The sequence below is a fragment of the Podarcis melisellensis genome, assembly GCF_964234715.1.
Source record: "Podarcis melisellensis genome assembly, chromosome: 2".
NCBI lineage: Eukaryota > Metazoa > Chordata > Lepidosauria > Squamata > Lacertidae > Podarcis > Podarcis melisellensis.
Window position 1 is genome coordinate 60,586,630 of NC_138529.1, and position 20,299 is coordinate 60,606,928.

Genomic DNA, 20,299 nt, shown 5'->3' on the forward strand with positions numbered 1-20,299 from the left:
TAGAAAAAAACACACCTGCAAATATATGTTAATAGGCTATCAGGTGATCAAATAAGATGCCACAAAGGGGACAGGCTTGTCTGACTTAGCAAATGGGAGCCTGAGACGACCTCTGCCTGAGAGCAACATTCCCTTGAACTATATGTTAACTACAGTAATAGAGATTACAGCAAAATAAGGAACAAGCGATTAGAAAACACAGGAAATGTTTTATTCCAGAGGGTGGTACCCAGGTAGTAAGGTAAAAGGGTAGTATGTCCCATCAGCACAAAGATCTCCACTTGTATAACTGGACTCCCCCCCCACACACACACATATGCCCTGTACCCTCTGCATATCTGCTCTGAAGAGTTTGAGAAATCCCCTAGAACAGATTTAGGGGACATGCTGGGGTAGGAGAGTGGGGGTATGGAAATGTTCTTCTGGTCAGTGGAGAGAGCAGCATACAGGAAAGAGTGAACGCCTCTTCAGCAGACATAGTGTCAGATGACCAAACGAAAAGAAGAAGAGGAGTATTTCCCCCTGTCTGGCAGGAAGAGACAGGAAACTCCCTCCAGTCACCAGACTTGGCCTCTACAATAGCAGTAAGAACTTGCCCAGAGGAATATCTATACAGTATCTACTTAACTGGAAAAAAATACCTATTTGCAATGAGGAAATTGATAAACCCTAAGCAACAGAATAGAACGTAAAGGAAAAGATGAGAAAAGGCTACAGAAAGTAGTGGGAAGTCCTGACTGTATTACTGGAGTAAACCACACAAATTCAATACACCCTATGTGCAGAATAAAAAGCTACCCCAGGGCAGCTTCAACTTGAAGGGTGGGCAAAGGGGGATGGAGAGCCTCTGTCAGATCTACAGTTTATATTCTGTGAAAGAGATGGTGGATGGATAAGCCTTGGCTTGCTGGTCTGTGTCCCAATGCTTTGTGTGTTGGGGGAGGGTCCAGGCAGGAATCCAATGATCCCCATTTGAAACCTACGGGACATTCAGGCTGCTTTCCAAGCAGTAAGAGGAACAGGAAGCTGAAAACAGAGGCACAACACCTGGGAGACCCAAGAGAGTCCCAGCTACCTCAGCTGTTGTGTACAATCTATTGCAGGGTCTACCTTCCCTGCCTCTCGGTATGTGAGGGAAAGCAAGTTTCCCCCACCTAACTAAGAGCTGATGGAAGGGGGTTTGTGGCTTCCCTGAGAAAGAAAATAAGAAAAAATAACTACGCTTCTCAAAAGAGAAGAGTCCCTGTACCCACCAATGGTTAGTACAGGAGCAGGATCTCAACTGCAGGGAGGTTCTCTCCTCTTCCACCTAGAAACTGATAAAAAAATCCTTTTCTTGTCATATGACCCTGCCTTCTGAAAAGGAGTTAACCCCTTCCTGTATGCTCCACTGTGCATATCTCACTGTGCAAGAAGAAATCCTTGCAGTGACTGCACTGCTCCTTTGGACGCAGCCCAAAATAATATCTTTGGAATGGCAGGATACAACAGATGATGAGTTATTCTTCTTTCTCAATTGCTGTCTGAGTGTCAAGAAGAAATCTATAAGAATACTGTAGGAAGAAGTGAAAATTGCTTATCACTGTTTCTCCTCCTCTTTTCTATCAATTTGCTGCACTGATAATGTCACACAGAATATTGGAGCAAGAATTCTCCATTCTGCCGAGTTCCTTTTACACAGGAATTGTATGACGGTCAAGAACATCAATCTGGTATTGTATTCATGCTTATGCTATAGAACCAGCTCCTCTGTAAAGAAGAATTAATAATGTCAAGTATTCAACATCACCTAAAGAATTCTGGGCTTGGCACAATGGATAGATATATAATGTACCATTGCAGCATATTCAAAGGCCCAAAATAAAAGGAATTGGGCATGGCGCCCCACAGCTCCTTTTGGGGGTGAGGGTAAACAGTGCAATGTCATGCCAAGCATGTTTCCATGGGAATTTGGAGAAAAGGCCATTTGTCTGACTTTTGCAGTTGGTATGCATTGAGAACAAAGTGGAATTAATTCATCTAAAGGGTTCAATACATCATGCTCATTGTACATTTTTGCAGCTTGTCCAAAGGACTGTGGTTACAAATTCATTTTTCCGCTCAGCCTCTTTAAACTTGTTCCACTTGGTGCTCAATGCACGGTGGCTACAAAGCTCAGTATTCTGGGAGAACACATTCATCTGTGCATTAATTAACAGCCACCCAAATTTCAAAACTTGTAGACAATGACCTACAATTTAGAAAATACCAAAAGCTGCTTCCCTTCAAAGCTGACCTTCAAAGTTGTTGTTTTTCCTTTCACATATACATATGTGCTCACTGTGCATCACCTTGGCCACACATATTAATGCTCATGGAGAAGAGCCATAGCTCAGTGACAGAGCATCTGCTTTGCATGCAGAAAGTCCCTGGTTCAATAGCCAGTATCTCCAAGTAGGGCTGGAAATGTTGTCTGCCTAAAACTCTAGAGAGCTGTGGCCAGTCAGTGTGGACAATACTAATCCAGACAGACCAACAGGAAGCTGTCTTATTTTGAATCAGACTATGTTTTTGCACTGTTCTTTCCTTAGGCACGCTTATCACATACTAGCACTTTTCACAAAGCAAAAGCCCTATTTGGAGATTGGGGGTGGGGATGGAATAAAGCATGCAGTGAGCATGAATGGCCTCCACCCCCAACATCCCTGCATGTACCTGCCCTGCCAGCTCCACTGGACCTTCCCACGCTGAGCAGGAAGGTCTGAAAGGGTATTCTTAGCACATTTGGTGTAATGCTATTAGAAGCCTTTCTGCAATCAGGAACATTGCATGGTTGGAGTTCCGAAGAGCACGGAGGATTCTAAGCGCATTCAGCTGAGCACACAAAGAATCCCGTTTCAGTTCTTCCACCCAATGAGCAGGAAGGTCTGATTCTTTAGCCCGAAGGGATAGGGATGTTGGCAGCAGGGCTAGTGCTTGCCGCTCTGCTCCTCCCTCATCTTCAGGTGAACGCTTTAATAGGGTTAAAATCACAGGCTGTTATATTATAAATGACCCTGCATAAATAATAAGCTTTCTTCCTCAGAAATCAATGGTCTCTTCTACTGGACATTAAACATTTCACCATGAAAGTCATACCATTATTCCAAAAGGAGATAATACATATACTCAGCTATTTCTTTGCCTCCTTTGTAAAGGCCATGAGGTTTATTATTATCATTATTCAGGGCAACTGTTTGGCTACATCTTTTATAATCCTGTATGTAGTTGCTGTTGGTTCAAAAAGCTATACAAATAATACCAAATACCAAAGTACAACTGCCAAACAGGCTGAGCAAACAACATTAGTTGCTCCCCACCCCTGTTTCTGAAAGGGATAGTTCCATCTGAGATGTGGGAAAATGAGTTATAAAAGGGTTGATTTTAAGCCGGGATTAGTGAAACATGACTCTAAGACAATCTGGCACATGTCGTAAGTCAACATTCATATGCAGGTTTTGGTAAGCCAACACCATGGTGAAAACGTTTGCCGCAAGTCTTCATACCAAACAGTTAAGCTACATACCCGGCAAAATAAGTAATTCTAGGACTAAACTGCTGCAGTCGAGAGACAGCAATTTTTAAGCTTACCCATGTGAAACAACAACAATCAAACCACCCACTCAGCACAAACTAGCACATTAAGGAGAAAGCTAATGTTTATTTTACATGGAGGAATGTTCAAAATGTGACACAAACGCATGCACCCCATTTAAAACTGCAAAATTGCACAGTCCCAAAAAGACTTTCCAACCTAATTTTGGTGGATGTTTGTAGATCAACCCTTGATCAATGTCATATTTTGGAAAGCCTAGCTTTTCAGATACCATGCTGTCCAGTTAACTTGGAAGATGTAGCAACCAAAGAATAGATGGGTACAGATGACCACTTTTGCCATATTAAAATTGATTCACAGCCAATTAAGGAGCAAGAGGCTCCAAGATTGGCCTGAAATTCATGCTTCAGACATACCATATTTTTCGCTCTATAAGACGCACCCAACCATAAGACGCACCTAGTTCTAGAAGAGGAGAACAAGAAAAAAAAAGTTCTCTCCTCTCTGCGCAGTGCCCCTTCAGCAAAGCGGCAGGAGAAAGCGGAGCCCCTTCCATTTCTCCTCCTGCTTTGCAGAAGGGGCGCTGCTCCCTCTCTCTGCGAAAGCAACGCAAAGCCTCCTGAGCACAGCGGGAGAGCACCAATCCCTCTTGGTCTCCTGGCTTCAGCAAAAGCTGTGCAGCCTGCATTCACTCCATAAGACGCACACACATTTCCCCTTACTTTTTAGGAGGGGGGGAAGTGTGTCTTATAGAGCAAAAAATACAGTAATTAATCCAGGTCTCCACTGGTGGTTATGATTCAGCCAGTCATGCTGCTGTCAACAATAAGAACAGTAGGTCCTCGTGCTTGATCACTGGATTTGTGTCAATTTCCAGCACTAATAGGGCTATGGATTGGTTGGGCTTTAATTCATAGCTTATTATGCAAACAAATATTTCCCCAGAGTTTTACACTGTGTTGCAGGCCCACCACGCATGCAAAAAGAACCATGATTCCAACAGCCTTTCCAACATAATGGGGACAATGTCTTACTTATATTAGACAGTTGCACTGGGAACCAATGGCAGCGGAGAAGGACCTTAAGGCATGCCTCTTGAAGGTGGATAGAGATTGTCTTTAATGTGTGCAGGGGACTTAAGCTTGTCAGGTTTGTGTTTTTTTGTGCGGCTGCCTGTGCTTGCAAGAGACACAGAACATACTCACTTATTAAGTTGGCACTTCAAAGCACACACTGAGGTTTGGTTGAGAAAACATCACCTCTGAACCTTCCAAGTCTACAAGTTCCTTAGAAAGCTGTAGTTGGACAAGTTGCAATGTTTGTGATACTGGCAAATGCTGAGCCAAAGTGTAACAAATACCAAAAGGTATCTGGTTAACTGCTAGCCCCAGGAGAACCATTTCACTTTAAACTCTCCAGACAAGGCTCTATAGTAACTAGAAAAGAAAGGGTGCCACAATTGTTCCTGGATAGTCAAGATGAAGAACAGAACACCTATTTTGCAACAGAGGACCTTGAAATACTTATTATATGGAAACGTCCTGTGATCTTTAATTAAAAACAGAATCACAACAAGAGATGCCTGCTGCTACAAAGGGGAAAATGTGCCTTTCTCCTTAGGTACTATGTATTACACTTGTTTATTTTTCAAGCCAGGATACAATCTCCCACACCTTATTTTGGTTAGATGAGCACCACTAGTTAACAGCATTTGCTGAGATCTCATAACTAACATTTATATTCTATTAGAAAAACAGTATGTCAATGAAATATGTGTGGGCAGGATGAAATTAACTACATATAAGAAATGCCACCTTGAAGTGGTTTCAATAATTTTTTCATTACTGCTTTTGTTCTGTTCTTTCAGTTCCCCTGACCTCCTTAATAGTTTTGTAACAGTTAAGAGGGAATCAAAGCAAAAATTTTGCAGGGAAAAGAGAGATTTGATAATTTTTTATATTATTATTATTAGAAAACCAGAAGTTTTCAAACTTTACTTTTTAAAAGGAACAAGTGACTTCCGCATAATCTCTCTTAAAACCCCAAAAGGCTGATTACTCAAGGCTTAGCTAACCTAAAGATGGAAGAAAAAGAAGCAAATACTTTTATTCTTAGCAAAAAAGAAAAGGGGGGTGTTAATGCAATATGGAAACAGTAAGACACTCTTTTTTAAAAAAATCATTCAACAGGTATTCCCTGCAGTGATGATGGACCACAGGAAATCTCAAGTTCTATGCATACAGTAACTCTAATTTTACTGCAGAAGAGTAGGCAACACCTCTGTCACCCCATCTGCCACTCCAAAAGTACAGGGAACCAAATAGCAGACACAAACCTTTGAAATGATGCTGAATTAAAATCTTAAAACAAAGCAAGCCTTCTTCATATTTTTGGTATATGAGGTAAGAAATAAAAGCAGAAATGCAGGGCAGATCCTGCCATCATTACATTATCCTAATTTCCCATGGGTTTAAATTAAAGTGTGTTTTCAAGTTATGTAGTTGCTTAACATACCAAGAAAGCACAAAACTAGCTGGCCAACACCAATTCTTAGAATCACAGAATTGAGGGGCTATCTATTCTGGCCTTCGCTTCCCCAACAGATGGCTGTTCAGCTTCTGCCTGAATGGTTCCAGTAAAAGATCTTACCACCCAACTAGGTAATTGGTTGATCTGCTCTTGCCATGGAGACATTTATCCCATTGTTCAACCAAAATCTATCTTTCCATAATTTCAGCCAATTAAGTCTTTCCCTCTTAGGCATCAGAGAAAAAGTATTTACCTAATTCTAACCAACTGCCTCTCAGATATTTGGAGAGTGCTATCCTGTCTTCCCCCTCAGTCTTCTCTTCTCCACGTTGAATATACCTAGTTCCTTCAACCATCTCACAGGATTGTATTTACTATTGATCACCTTTGTTGCTCATCTCTGAACCCATTCCAATTTGTCTATATCCTTCTTAGTGTGAAAACTAAGGTTCTACTAATGCAGCCTAAAATCACATTAATTGTTTTTGTAGCTGCATCACACAGCTGGCTCATGGTCACTTTGTCATCTGCTACAATCCTGAGATCATATACTACTGCAAAGTCACGTATACCCCATTAACCTATGTGGGTTAATTTGCCTAGATGCAGAACTTGTTAGTTGCAGCCCAGCCTTCCCTTCTATCAAGATCATTATATTACTTTCTTCTGAGGCATTAGCTATCCATCCCAGTTCTGTGTTATCTGTAAATCTGATGAGGATTCCTACCTGCCTTCTAACCTATTGGTAAAAGGATTAAAGATTACTAGACCCAACCTCCCTCCTGTTTGATGAGGAACCATTAATGAGCACTCTTCAATGTGGTTTTCCAGCCAGCTGTGAATCTACCTGATGGTACTATCGCGTGGCCCACATGCAGTCAGTTTGCAAACCAAAAGGGGCTTTGTCAAATGCCATGTTGAAATCAAGTTAAATTACAATCATGGCATTCCTACAATCTACATGATAAAAAGAGATTAGTCTGGCAGACTTTATTCTTGAGAAAGTCATGCTGGCAAGAAGAAGAAGAGGAGGAGAAGGGAGGGAGGGAAGGAAGGAAGGAAGGAAGGAAGGAAGGAAGGAAGGAAGGAAGGAAGGAAGGAAGGAAAGTTATGCTGGCTCCTACTAATCACTAAAGCTGCTTATATATTTCTTACAAATTGACTCCTCTATAATCTGTTCTATTACCTTTTTAGATATCGAAGTGAGGCTGACCTGTCTGTTAGTTTCTCAGATCTTTGAAAGTTGGGACACTTGCCCATGGTACCTGTTCTCCAGAATTTCTTAAAAGATTATAAAAAGAGACCCTGATAGTACACCAGCAAGTTCCTTAAAATGCAAGTCATCTGGCTTTAAAGATATGCACTCATTTAAAGAAGCTAGGCACTGCCTGGCCAGCTCCGTATCAATCTTAAAATGAAGTCCTACCCCCATACCAGTTATATTACTTATGTAAGGTTGCACCCCTTTTTGGAAATAAAACAGGGGCAAAATAGGAATTTTTGCCTTCTCTTCATCATTTGTTAACATTTCACCATCCTTACTGAACAACTTCACATTAAACTTTGTATGTAATTGTGTCAATTCTTCTTTTACTGGATACTGGGGGGAGGAGGGTAATCTCATGTTATCCTGTGTAACAGGTAGCCTAAGCAAAAAGCAGATACAGCCACAGACATCCGTATAAGTTATCACCAGCTGGTAATAAGCCTGCATTGGGTAAGTGGATCACATCCTGTTTGAACTTGGTGCTAATTCAGATAAATAATTTGCTGAAAAAAATTCAGAATGTGTGACAAGGAGTCACTCCTTTGTGGAATGCAGCTGCCACATTGGAACATAATGGTTCAAGGGTTTAATTGCTACTTGGCCACCAGAGCATTTCCCCACCTCCAGATCATCAGTCAAACCCGTCACTACAATCAGCAGGAAGAAGTCAAGGCTACCTGGTAGCCTATTAAATAAATGGCTTCCGTCAACTTCCTAATGAGCAGGTTTCAGCTGAAAAAACCTACAACTCTCCTTCCTTCACAGATTCAGTGTGCAGAGAGAGAGAGAGAGAGAGAGAGAGAGAGAGAGAGAGAGAGAGAGAGTGATAGAGAGAGAGAGAGAGAGCTTCCAGGGGTGAAGGCAAACCACTACATTAGTAGCACTACATTAGCAACATAAGCCTGGGCAGTGCGTATGGAGGTCCTGGGCTGCCCAGACAACAAGGCTCCCTTTCTCAGGCTTGCTGATGTGGTCCAAAGGAAAGCAGAGCAATATGTTTGGCAGCAGCTTGGCTGCAGGAGTCGCTGGATGGAAGCGTACAAGGTGCCATCCAATCGTCTTAGGGGCTCTACTCCAGATTTGTGTAGGGTTTACTCCTCAGCCTTTTCTTCTCCCGAAAATATCCTGCAAGGCAGTGAAGGTTTAGGGTAAGTTTTCCTTCTCTTAGATGGGCTATCTTCCCAGGTTGATGAGTCCCATCTGCCCTTAAGCAGACAGAAAAGGATGCTAAAAAAATAATTTGAGGAACACATTGCTAAAAACATTGAGACATAAGATGTATAGACAAGGAGCTCTTTATATTGTTATATGGCTCAGGAGTTGGTTAAGTTGCACAAAACAAAGAGTATGGATGAATGGACAGTTCTTTGAATGGAGAGTAGAAGTGGACTTCCCCAAGGTTCAGTATCTGAAACTGTGCATTTTAACTTCTCCTTCTCCTCCTCCTCCTTCTTCTTCATCATCATCATCATCATCATCATATTTATATCCTGTCCATCAGGATGGGCTTCCCCACCCAATCAAGAGTTAGGAGTGAGAAATGAGGTGGCCTAGTTTGCTGATGATATTAAATTCTTCAGTCATTAATACAAAAATAGTGAATAGCTCCAAAAGGACGTCTTCAAACAAAGTGAATGGTTAAATGGCAAATGCAGTTCAATGTAAATAAGTGTAAAGTGAGGCATGTTGGGGCAAAATATATTAATTTCACATATGTGCTCATGGGGTCTGAACTGGCAGTGACAGACTAGGGACAAGACCTTGGGGTCATAGTAGATGATAGCTCAATGAAGATGTCAACCCAGTGTGTGGTGGCTGTGAAAGAGGAAATTCCATGCTAGGAATCATTAGGAAAGGGTTTTAAAATAAAACTGCCAATATCATCATGCTGTTATACAAATCTATGGCAAGGCAGTATTTGGAATACTGTACAGTGGTACCTCAGGTTACATACGCTTCAGGTTACAGACTCCGCTAACCCAGAAATAGTACCTCGGGTTAAGAACTTTGCTTCAGGATTAGAACAGAAATCATGTTCCGGTGGCATGGCAGCAGTGGTAGGCCCCATTAGCTAAAGTGGTGCTTCAGGTTAAGAACAGTTTCAGGTTAAGTACAGACCTCCGGAACGAATTAAGCTCTTAACCCGAGGTACCACTGTACACATTTCTGGTCGCCTCGCCTCAAAAAGAATATTATATAGCTGGAAAAGGCAACCAAAACAGTCAAGGAAATGGAGCAACTCCTGCCTGTGAAGAAAGGTTGCAGCATTTGGGTCTTTTTAGCCTAGAGAAAAGGCAAGAGGTGACATGATAGAATTTTATAAAATTATGCATGGCATGGGGAAAAGTGACAAGAGAAAAGTTTTCTCATTCTCTCATAATGCTAGAACTCATGGCATCCAATGAAGCTAAAGGCTGGAAGATTCAAGCACAAAGACAGTACTCCACAGCAGTGGCGTAGCGTGGGGGGTGCAGGGGGGACCGGCCACACCGGGCGCAACATCCGGGGGGGGGCGCTCACACTCGCAGCTCTCTGCCCCTACCTGGCTCACTCACTCTCTCTCACTGCAGTGCTGGCTGTGCGAATCCGATCCGAGCCGCCGGGTTGCCGCCCACTGTGGGGGGGGGGTGCCAGGCGTGCGGTGCGGAGAGAGAGCGAGGGACTATCTGGGGGAGGGACAGGTTAGGGGGCACAAATTACTTGCCTTGCCCCGGGTGCTGACAACCCACGCTACGCCACTGCTCCACAGCACATAGATAAACTATGGAATGCAACCGAGATAGTGTTTAAATTCATGGAGCAGAGGGCTAATAATGGCTACTAGTTGCAGGTGGTAAGGTTTCTGAATACCAGTTGCTTGAAACCACAGGAGAGGAGAGTGCTCTTTTACTCAAATCCTGCTTGTGGGTTTCCCACAGTAATCTGGTTGGCCACTGTGAGAACAGGATGCTAGACGAGATGGGCCATTGGCTTGATCCAGCAGGCACTTCCTACATTCTTCTATAAAGTCAAGGCTTCCTTCTTCCCGCATCCCCTAAATCTGCTGCAGAGTCCCCCAACTCTCCATAGCATATTTTGAGGGTGCTTAGGGGAGAAGAGAGGAAAGTGAAGTCTCTGTTGTGAGGGTGGAAATCCATTCTGCTCACGTACAGGCAGCATTAGAGACAACCCTATATAAGACACTGCTTGTTATTTGCAAATAGTCAATATGAGCATAGTCCATAGACACATATTTTGAAGAAAGAAAAACTTGGAAGATTAACCCCCTTAGATAATGAGGCAGGGAGAAAATGCTGTTATTTTGATACATGAAGTTAAGAGGAGATGATTAATAGTGTGAACAACAAAAATAAACCGCAGAAAAGACTCTCCCTTTAATCTGGAGGATCATCTCAGTACAGTAGGTATGCTTACCTATGTGCCATTTCTTTTTTAAATAGAAAATCACATTCCTTTATCTCTTGTAGTCATCATACACACAGTCACATGACCATGTTTTCAAGTGTCCAAAAGAGCTGAGTGCCAAAACAGATCATATGTAATATTTTCAAGAAAAACGATCCAAATAGCAATAGCTGCCATAAAGAATTTCTTCACTGATATCAGTCCCCAAATCTCTTTAACTGAAGTTCTGTAGGGAAATGGTTTTAATGAGATTTAAACCACAGCTGAAAGAACCTTTTAGCTGATGAGTAATGCAAAGGAAGCAAGTAACAGAAGCATCACAAAGCCAAAACCCATTATACAGCAGTAACAAAGACGCATTGTTTAAATGGGTAAGGGGAAGTAAAGTAGCCTTGAGACAGATGGATGATGTGGCCCTAATGACTTTTAAAGTGCAGAAACTAGCAGCAAAAGTAGAGACACTAAGTTAATAAAGAGGCTAAGCAGTGTGCAACGCACAATATCCATTAGCTTTGCCAGACTAACACCAAGAGCCATGAATGGCTATTCCTTTAAGCGGTTGCTTTCAAGTGCAGTTTGACAGAGGCCAGGCTTAGCAAAGCTGCCCCCATCATTTACCCTCAAAGCAGCACTAACAGCCCATGCCTGTAACTGTCCATTAACAGTATGCACCTTTTGTTTTGGGGCATTGTGAAAACAGAGTACTCCATAAAGGAGGCAAAGCTATAGAAAATCATTATGCACAGTGTCCTTCCCTCACCTTTTCCAGGCTATCCCTGTCACAAAGATAACATGATGTCGACTGCATGATGGATTCGCTCTGCCTCGTAATCAGCGGCTCCCATTATTGTTGGCAACGATTTTGCAGATGCCCTTTCCTTACATGTATTCCCAGTGCAAATGTGATCAATGCAGAAAGGGAATAACATAGTATTTTACTGGCATTTGTACTCTGCTGTGTACATCAATCACCCTGGTTAAGAAGAAGAGCAACAAGTTTCACCAGGTTAAAATGTTAAGCATATACCACCACCAGTGATGCCATTAGGCAGGCCCTGGGGCAAAATTCCACAGCACTCTTCAGCAGAATGAGTAGAAGCACCCATTACTATCAAAACAGTCCCCATAAGAACATAATCTAAAAGTACCTAACTGCACTACTGTATCCTCTGCACATCTAGATCCACTTTTAAACACATATGTTCCTCTTCCTAGTTATGCTTCATTCTATTAAAAAGGAAAACATGAGTGATGTGATGGGAACTGATCCTCTTATGCTGTTATAAGATGTAAGGTGCAACATGGTAGCCAAATCTAATCCTCAGTAGGCCAGTATGTTAATGATGATGACGATGATGATGATGTTAACCATATTATGAACAATTCATGAAAACAAAATACTTTGGGCACTCAGCTTACTGAGAGATGAAGAGCTGAGAAACCAGCTTATAGAAGTTGTATAAACAGCTGGGTAAAGTGGCAAAGAGAAAGAAACCCTGTGTCCAGTTAGATGACTGAAGATGGTGAGGTTTGGCAGAGCTCTACAAAACACATTCCACACAAATAGGGAAGGGCTATAGCTCAGTGGAAGAGCTTTTGCCTTGCACGCCGAAGGTTCCAGGTTCAATTCCAGGCATGTCCAGATAGGGCTGTCAATGTTCCCTGCCTTAAACCCCGGAGAGCCACTGCCAATCAATGTGGACAACTCTTGAGCTAAATGGACCACTGGTCTACCTCCATAAAAGGCAGTTACCTACATTCCTAACAGTAAAAAACAAAACAGCACTAAGTTTACTAGACAGAGGCAACAGTTGCCTCTTATTCAGTTAAGCAGCATCTAAAGGAAAACCTTTCTATTCCAAGCACTGATCAATCCATATATACAATGGATTCTTTATGACCAAAACTACTTCAGGACGGTAGCTGTGAGTTATTGACAAGTAAAGAGATCCAATGGCAATCCTCTCTTTTTCATGAGGTGCCCCCCCTTTTAATGTATCATGGCCCTCTTTGTTTGACACTGGTTTATGCATTCCATGCATGTATTAATTTCGGGGGCTTTTTTTACCTCTCTGTTAATATTCTGTACCATCATAACAATTATTAGATGAAAGAAGAAGACAAAACTCTCTCAATTTTTCTCAAATAGATAAAATGTACTAGTCTTGAGAGAGCCTACTTTAGAAATTATTGCTTTCACAATGCAAACTTGTCCTACAACCATTGACAGGGTTTTGCTGCTCTTCCAGCATAACTGATGGGAGCTAGGTGTATATATTAGCTTGTGGGTGGCGGTGCTAACAAGACTAAGGGAGTGAACTGCACAACCAGCATATTCCCTCTGTAACTTGATAGGAAACTTGATTTGATTTATGCTACACTTAAATAGTTTTCTGTGGTGAAGAAAATAAGACAAGTTGCAAAATTATAACTGTGATCACTAGAAGAAAGGGGATACTTGTGACCATAAATAGAATATTCCTTAGGCCTTTTGACAAGTAGATAACTAGATATTTCTACAAAAACAAAAGTGAGGTATCTGATAATGCTATAGCCCAATCCTAAAATCCAAAGCTCCTTTCGGAACAGACCTCTTTAAACATGAATAGCAATAAGTACCATATTTTTCGCTCTATAAGGCGCACCAGACCACAAGACGCACCTAGTTTTTGGAGGAGAAAAACAAACAAAAAAATATTCTGAATCTCAGAAGCCAGAACAGCAAGAGGGATCACTGCGCAGTGAAAGCAGCAATCCCTCTTGCTGTTCTGGCTTCTGGGATAGCTGCACAGCCTGCATTCGCTCCATAAGACGCAAACACATTTCCCCTTACTTTTTAGGAGGGAAAAAGTGAGTCTTATAGAGCAAAAAATACGGTAGTTAATAATGGGATCAGGATGCAGGCATAACTCAGTAACTAAACTTTCATCTTGACAGACAACTGATGCTCCTCAGTCGTTAAACTTACATCTCAGCAGTCAAGTGTCTACTCGTCTGAACTACTGTGCCAGCAATGTGGTGCATAAAACTGAGGACAAGGATTGTTCTGCAACTGTAATATTGCAGGACTGTGGCACTGCAACTCTGATGAGGATTGGGACTGGGTTTACAACAGTATAGCAACCCCGATTCTTAATGCTGTTACACTGGAAATAATAACTACTGCCAGATGTGGTGTAATATAAGGTCATAAAGTGAAACAGAAAAGAACATGAGAAGATGTGCCAGAATGAACTGTGCCTGAAATGGTCACATCTCAGACACCAACATAAAGTCCATTTTTACTACCCCAGAACAAAAATTGCTAGCACTACCTTTATTATTTTTGTTCACTGTTGTGATTCTTAACTCCCTGTTATCAAGGACCCCAGCAATAGTCCTTGATAAAAATCGTAGGTATAAATTCTTACCCAAGTAATTATCCATGCAAGTCATCCTTAACACTGCCACTACCATACATACCATACATACATCAAAGTGCCCAGAAAGAAGGTTTGGGAGGGACAAGTATAAGCTTTATTATATTTATTCACATCTTGCCCCAACAATGCACATTTCCAAGATAGATTTTGTTCCTATTGTGCATAAGGAGCAAGTGTTAGATTGTTCCACTGAGATTATAGGGGAAGACTTTTATTTGCAATACATTAACTGTGACCAATTAAATTCCTTTACAGGGGTATAACTGACTGGCCAGCCACTGTCCTTCCTATTTTACAAAACACTTTTTCTTAATATAGAAAATATATTTTCCAATACAGAGATCTAATTTCTGTTTATGAAAAAGTAATGTATGAAGTGGCCTCAAGAAAAGTAAACAAGGGAGTGGTGATGCAAATATTTTTCATCCTCCCACATTATGAAGTTAGCTGCCAGATAGTCTATCACCTTTCCAGCATATGCATCTTAGAGTGAAAAAACAACACTAGAGCCACCATTCAACACATTATTGTGTTCTTTCCAACATGAAGCTACAAGTCTTAAAAAGCAGCATGTGAAGCAGTTCTCGAAGACCTAATAACATGCCTCCAACATGGTCTCTTGCTCTACCTGCACCAAATGTGGTCCCTCTTTCTACTTACATGCCTTAATGTGCCATAGCCATCACTTTGCCAAAGCATAAAGGTAAAAGTAAAGGGACCCCTGACCATTAGGTCCAGTCATGACCGACTCTGGGGTTGTGGCGCTCATCTCATTTTAGTGGCCGAGGGAGCCGGTGTACAACTTGCAGGTCATAAGAGGTAAATTGCTTTTAGGGAGGTTCATGATTACAACTGTATTTATTTTATTTAAAACACCAACAGAGGAAGATATGGGGGAAATGCTTAATATTCAGATAAAATGTAGGATGTGGAGAGGGGGATGCAAAGAGGCACTAAATGCGTAAAAAAAGGGAAAGAAAACTAGCGGCATAAGAACAAACTGCATTATTTGATAACTGCTTGGCTGCCCTTAAATAAATACAACAATCACTGACAGCAGTGATGCAATGTCAAGCTAACCCACTCGCCTTCCCTCAACAGGCAAGCTTACAGATATCACACAAAAAGTCTTCAAGAACACAGGTCAAAACTGGAGAACTCAATTTCCTCGCCTTCAGTTCACTTTGAGCAGTATAAAGTTCAGGGCCATTTTGAACACAAGGGTTGCAAGCCCTGCCTGGCCACTTTGGCTTCAGCCCAGAGTTAAAAACCTGCACACATAAAAACATCCTGTGTAAATAGGCAATGGTGGGAGTCTTAGATGTTCTAAGCAGCCTAAACAATACAAGGGTAAAAAAACAAAGGGAGCTAGGGTGAGAGACTACCTGTTCCAAGGAGGCAACCACAGAACAGATTTTGTCACACTCTCTTTGAGGGCACAGAGAAAAATGGTGGTGGGTAGGTGGGAATCCTTAAACACCACTTTCTCAGAAAAGGGGAGCTTTTTTGCGTCAGAAGCAGGAAAAGAGGAATTGAGGAAAAAACAAATGACCAGACAGCAATCTGGGATGTAGGAAAGACCTGAAGAGGAGGCAGTGCTAGGTGTCAAGGAATCTGGGAGGAAGGGGTGGTTTTCGGGGGACGCCTCGCCTCTCCCACCCCAACAAAACTCGAAATGCGGTTCAGTTGCGAGAGGCACCCAGAAAAACATTTAAGTTGCATGTCAGGGTCTCCTGGCCTCATCCAGCACGAAGAGGGGACCTTCTCAGCAGGTGGCGGCGGCGGCCTTTGGGGGTCCCCTGGGGCGGGGGGAGATGCTGCCTCTCCCCCTCGGGTGCTGCCTGGGGTGGGGGCTCCCTCTCCCCTCTCCTCCCGGGCCAGGCGCAGTGCGTAAGGCGGGAACCCTCCCTCCCTCCCTCGCTCCCTCCCCGCCCGGCTCCGAGCGAGTCCCGTCCTTACCTTTGTGCCCGCCGAAGGCCCCGTACCAGGAGAGCGAGAAGAGCGCGCAGAGGCAGCCGAGCAGCAGCGTGAGGAAGGTGCCATTGCGGAGCCTCATGTCCCCCGTCTCCTCGGCGATGGCTGCGGCTGGAGAGGCCGCATGTCCCGGGCGCTACGCGGCGGCCTCAGCCTCCCGGGCCCGGCAAGGAGAGGCGGCGGCGGCGGCAGGGGCTGCCAGTGCCCGGGCGGGCAGGCGGGCGGGACTCGCCGCCCCCGCCTCCTCCTCCCCCTCCTCCTTCTTCTTCGGCGCCTCCGCCCGCTGCCCTCATGCACTGGCCGCGCCCCACCGGGCCGCCGGCTCCAGCAGGCAGCAGGGGCTGCTCTCGCCGCCGTTTGCCTTTCCCCGGGCCTGGAGGAGAGAGGGGGGCTGCCGTGCCGCCGAGGGAAGAGAAGGGGCGGAGATGATGGCAGCACCGTGTTAAAGGAGCCGTGCGCGCGCGCGCCTGGGGGGCGCCGCCGGCAGCAGCATCAGCAGTCCGCAAGCGGGCGAGGGGGTGCCTAGCGACAGACACGTGCAGGCAGGCGCGTGCGGGCAGGCGGGCGCGTGTAGAAAACCGGGGTCGACGAGGGCGTGAGGAAGAGCGGCTGCCGAAAGGCGCTGGACTGTAGGGCGACCTGTAGAGCGGGACACGCTCCCACGCCCTCGTGTTCGAGCTTCTAGTTGGGTTAGTGGGCAAGACCCCACCCCAGTCGAAAGGAGAGGGGACTGCCTTATAAGGGAGAGGAGGAAACCTTGTCCTACCTCTAGTGACACCAGTTACACGGTCCTCGAACACGATGGAGAAACCTGCAGCAAACTCAGTCCACCATTACAGGCACAGTCGGGTTCACAGGTGCATTTTATGACGCTTTGTAATCACAGGTTCAACACCACTGCTTTCCCATCCTCTCAGAATACTTTTTTTTTAAAGAGGAGCCAGTGCAACCATTAAGTTTCTAGTCATCAAATGCAGATCCATGTGTGAATGGGTGCTCAGTAAATGGTCCACCAAGTAGTCTTTTTCTGCAACCATGATTCACCGAAAATAAAGAGGAGGCATTTGTCATTCAAGCTTATTAGTGGGTTCAGTTCCAAGGAAGACTGAAGACAGGTTCAATTCTTCTGCTTCTTTTCCTTAGCCTGCCGAATATATATTTATGTGGAGGTTGTTGGCACTGGCATAGAGATGCTCCACATGACAGCACCAGCCTTGTAGTGAATTATTTACAAATGTTAGCTACCACATGGGAGCATCACTGCAGGGACCATAATCTTTGAACCGACTATGGACTTTCATATCACACACAGTGGGGAGTCTCTCCAAAGTTATGGCTGTAGATGCATATCCTTCAGTAACATTTGTCTGGTCATTTGATGGCTCCCTGCAGAACACGTGAGCTGGCTCTATGAGGCTGAATTCACACATGCAGTTCATTGCTTAATTACTGATACAGCCTAAAGCTCAATACTCTTCAGCAGAGGCAGTTCTCATATTTAGCTTGAGCCATGCAGCATTGAGTAATCAAGTGATGAGTGTCAGAAGCTGCTGGGAGCTTCAGCAGGGAGCATCTAGGGTGAGCCCCATATGGCAGCATCTGGTTGAGCATCTTGGCATCCCAGGTCTGCCACTGGACCCTCATGGACAGGAAGGTCTATGTGAGGGTTTCCTGTTCCTGTGCAACAAACTCTTTGTGATGAATTCTGGTGTGTTTGTGGATTGTTTGGTTCTGATTCCTATCTTGTCCCTCATTCCTGATTCATGGCTTGCTCCTAGTTTGTCTTTCAGTCCTGACTGCCTCTGTCGGGCCTTTCTACTGGCATTGTCCCACACCTTCTGACTGCCCATGGCCCAGCCTGACAAATGAGGCAAACATTAAGGCTGCAAGCCTCAGTTGAGTGGATATGTATATGACTGCAGTACAAGGGTGCATATATGAGTGAACTACCCTAATGCATGCATTCTGTCCCTCTCAACTCCAAAGGGACAGTCTTAATTCCATTCTAAAATACTAAACGGCTTTACAGGACTCAAGAAGAAGACATAGGTTTCCCTACAGTATCTCCCAACACAGAAAGTGTGTAAGGAAATGCATGAAACCACATACAGTACTTCTAAACATCAATGGGGGGAGGAAGAGGAGGAGGAGTATAGGGGAATCGAAGTGTTATTTGGAATTGCCTTCTATCTCAAGAAACTGCATTAAACCTTTGGACTATGTCTTGAGGTTATGGAGCATTCTACATGCAATGCCTACTCCTGTGTGCTTATTATGAAATATGGAGCCAGTAAAAAGAAGAATACAGGATGCTGAGAAAATGTAAGGGAGGTAGGCTTTATTTCACATGGGTCAAAGACCCAATTTGACACACACACACAGGCTGGGAGCTTCAATGGAACCCCTCTGGAGGTTTCATCCAGGGCAAAAAAAAAACCACTGCTAGCCTTCCTGCAGCTATAGTGCTGTTAGTTGGTGGCAGCTGGAGAAGGGGGAAGCTGAAGAGTGGAAGAAAAAGAAGACAATAGAGCCAGTGTGGAATAGTGAGTGGTTAGTGTCAGACTAGGACCTTTGAGAGAAAGGTTAATCTCCCCACTAGGTGACCTTGAGCCAGTCACTGTCTCAGCCTGACTCTCATAGGCTTCTTGTGAGGATAAAATGATAAGACCATGTACACCATATGAAACTCCTTGGAGGAAAGGTGGAATATAAATGGCATAATAAACAAACAAACAAAAGATAAACAGGACTTTAGAAAGAAGACAGAGTGCGCAAGAAGGAATGGAACTAATGCACTGAAAATAACTTTCTGTAACAGACACTACTAGCCAATTAGTTACAGATAATATCATGCACCATTGTCACTACCATTTGGGGATTTGATTGCGCAATTGGGCAATTGTCAACCAGCCTTTACTCATTTGTAACTGAGCACTGTGTGCATTACATGTAACCAAGGCTGCAATCCTTTGCATGCTTACAAGGGAGAAAGCCAAAACAATAGTTTTGCAAACCTTTGTTATGGATTGAAACAAACACTGCCAATACCAGAAAGGATGGATTTGTGTAGGTGTTCGTCTTGCATAATACTCTTTTCTTCAACTTCAATCACAAATACATTTATAGAAACCACTGAAGCAAAAAATAACTGTCTTGCACATCTACCTTTTCCTCATATGAGATTTGATGGGCACAGTTCTTAATTGTGTTTCACTTATTTTTATTCTGATGCCTTTTGATTTTATTCTGTATCTGATCTATTTGAATAAAAATATTGTGTGTGGTTTTCATTTTTTATTTTAAAAGCAAAAGAAACCTGAATCTTGAAGCAAGTGCAAAGACTATGCATTTGTGTCTTGCAGAGAGCAAATCAATTTTAAGGATGGGTTGGGTTTATGAGTGATGTCATGGATTGGTTGGATGCAGAGGAATGGTGGGAGTAACCAGCTGGGGAACCCACAAGAGAGGAAGGCTCAGAGCCAAGAGACTGGTGGTGGGACGATGATGAATGGTCAGAGGGAGAAGACTGGGAGGAAGTGTTGGAAGCTGAAGAGTGGGGCTTAGTGGGGCAGAGAGAGGTTCACACTCAGAGGCATACTCTCCATCTATCCTCTTTCCTACCCTCGCACAGCTATCTGGATAATTAGAGGAGTTTGAGAGGTCATAATGCTGCACACATTTGCTTGTACACAGGGTCATACATGTCATGTGCTGATTTTTTAAAATGATGTTTTGCAAAGGGAAAGGACAATTAGAAACAACCCCCTATTGTGGCCAGTGTTGGGATGGTGGTAGACCAGGTAGACCAGGAGAGCCCAGAATATAAATGGGCTTTGGATGATTGCAGGCAGCACCACACAGCAGCAGCACATATATATCAAGAGTGAAAAATAAAGTGTGGATAAAACACACGGCGCCAAAGATGGGCATAATCTCAGTCTAGTTCTAAAACCTGAAACATTTGCAGTGAAGTTTTCTGAGAGTATGGCAAGGTGTTTTGGGGGGGGGATCCCTTTTCTGTCAAGAGTCTTAAACTAAATGATCAGCACTAGAACATGCTGTGTGCCAGCATACACTCAAGGTTGAATCAGTATGCAAGCAAGGTTGAAAACTGATTTTTCTCCTTTT

At 43.6% G+C, this 20,299-nt stretch overlaps 1 protein-coding gene across 1 annotated transcript in view; it reads right to left on the reverse strand.

The window, feature by feature from the left end:
• The window catches only part of MGAT4B (alpha-1,3-mannosyl-glycoprotein 4-beta-N-acetylglucosaminyltransferase B), an 88,631-nt gene extending 72,241 nt beyond the window's left edge, over positions 1 to 16,390 (reverse strand). Inside the window, exon 1 of the mRNA XM_081899443.1 lies at positions 16,157 to 16,390. Within this exon, the coding sequence (XP_081755569.1) occupies positions 16,157 to 16,253 (97 nt within the window). The 5' untranslated portion in view covers positions 16,254 to 16,390. The remainder of the gene's footprint in view (positions 1 to 16,156) is intronic.
• Between the last annotated feature and the right edge of the window lie 3,909 nt (positions 16,391 to 20,299).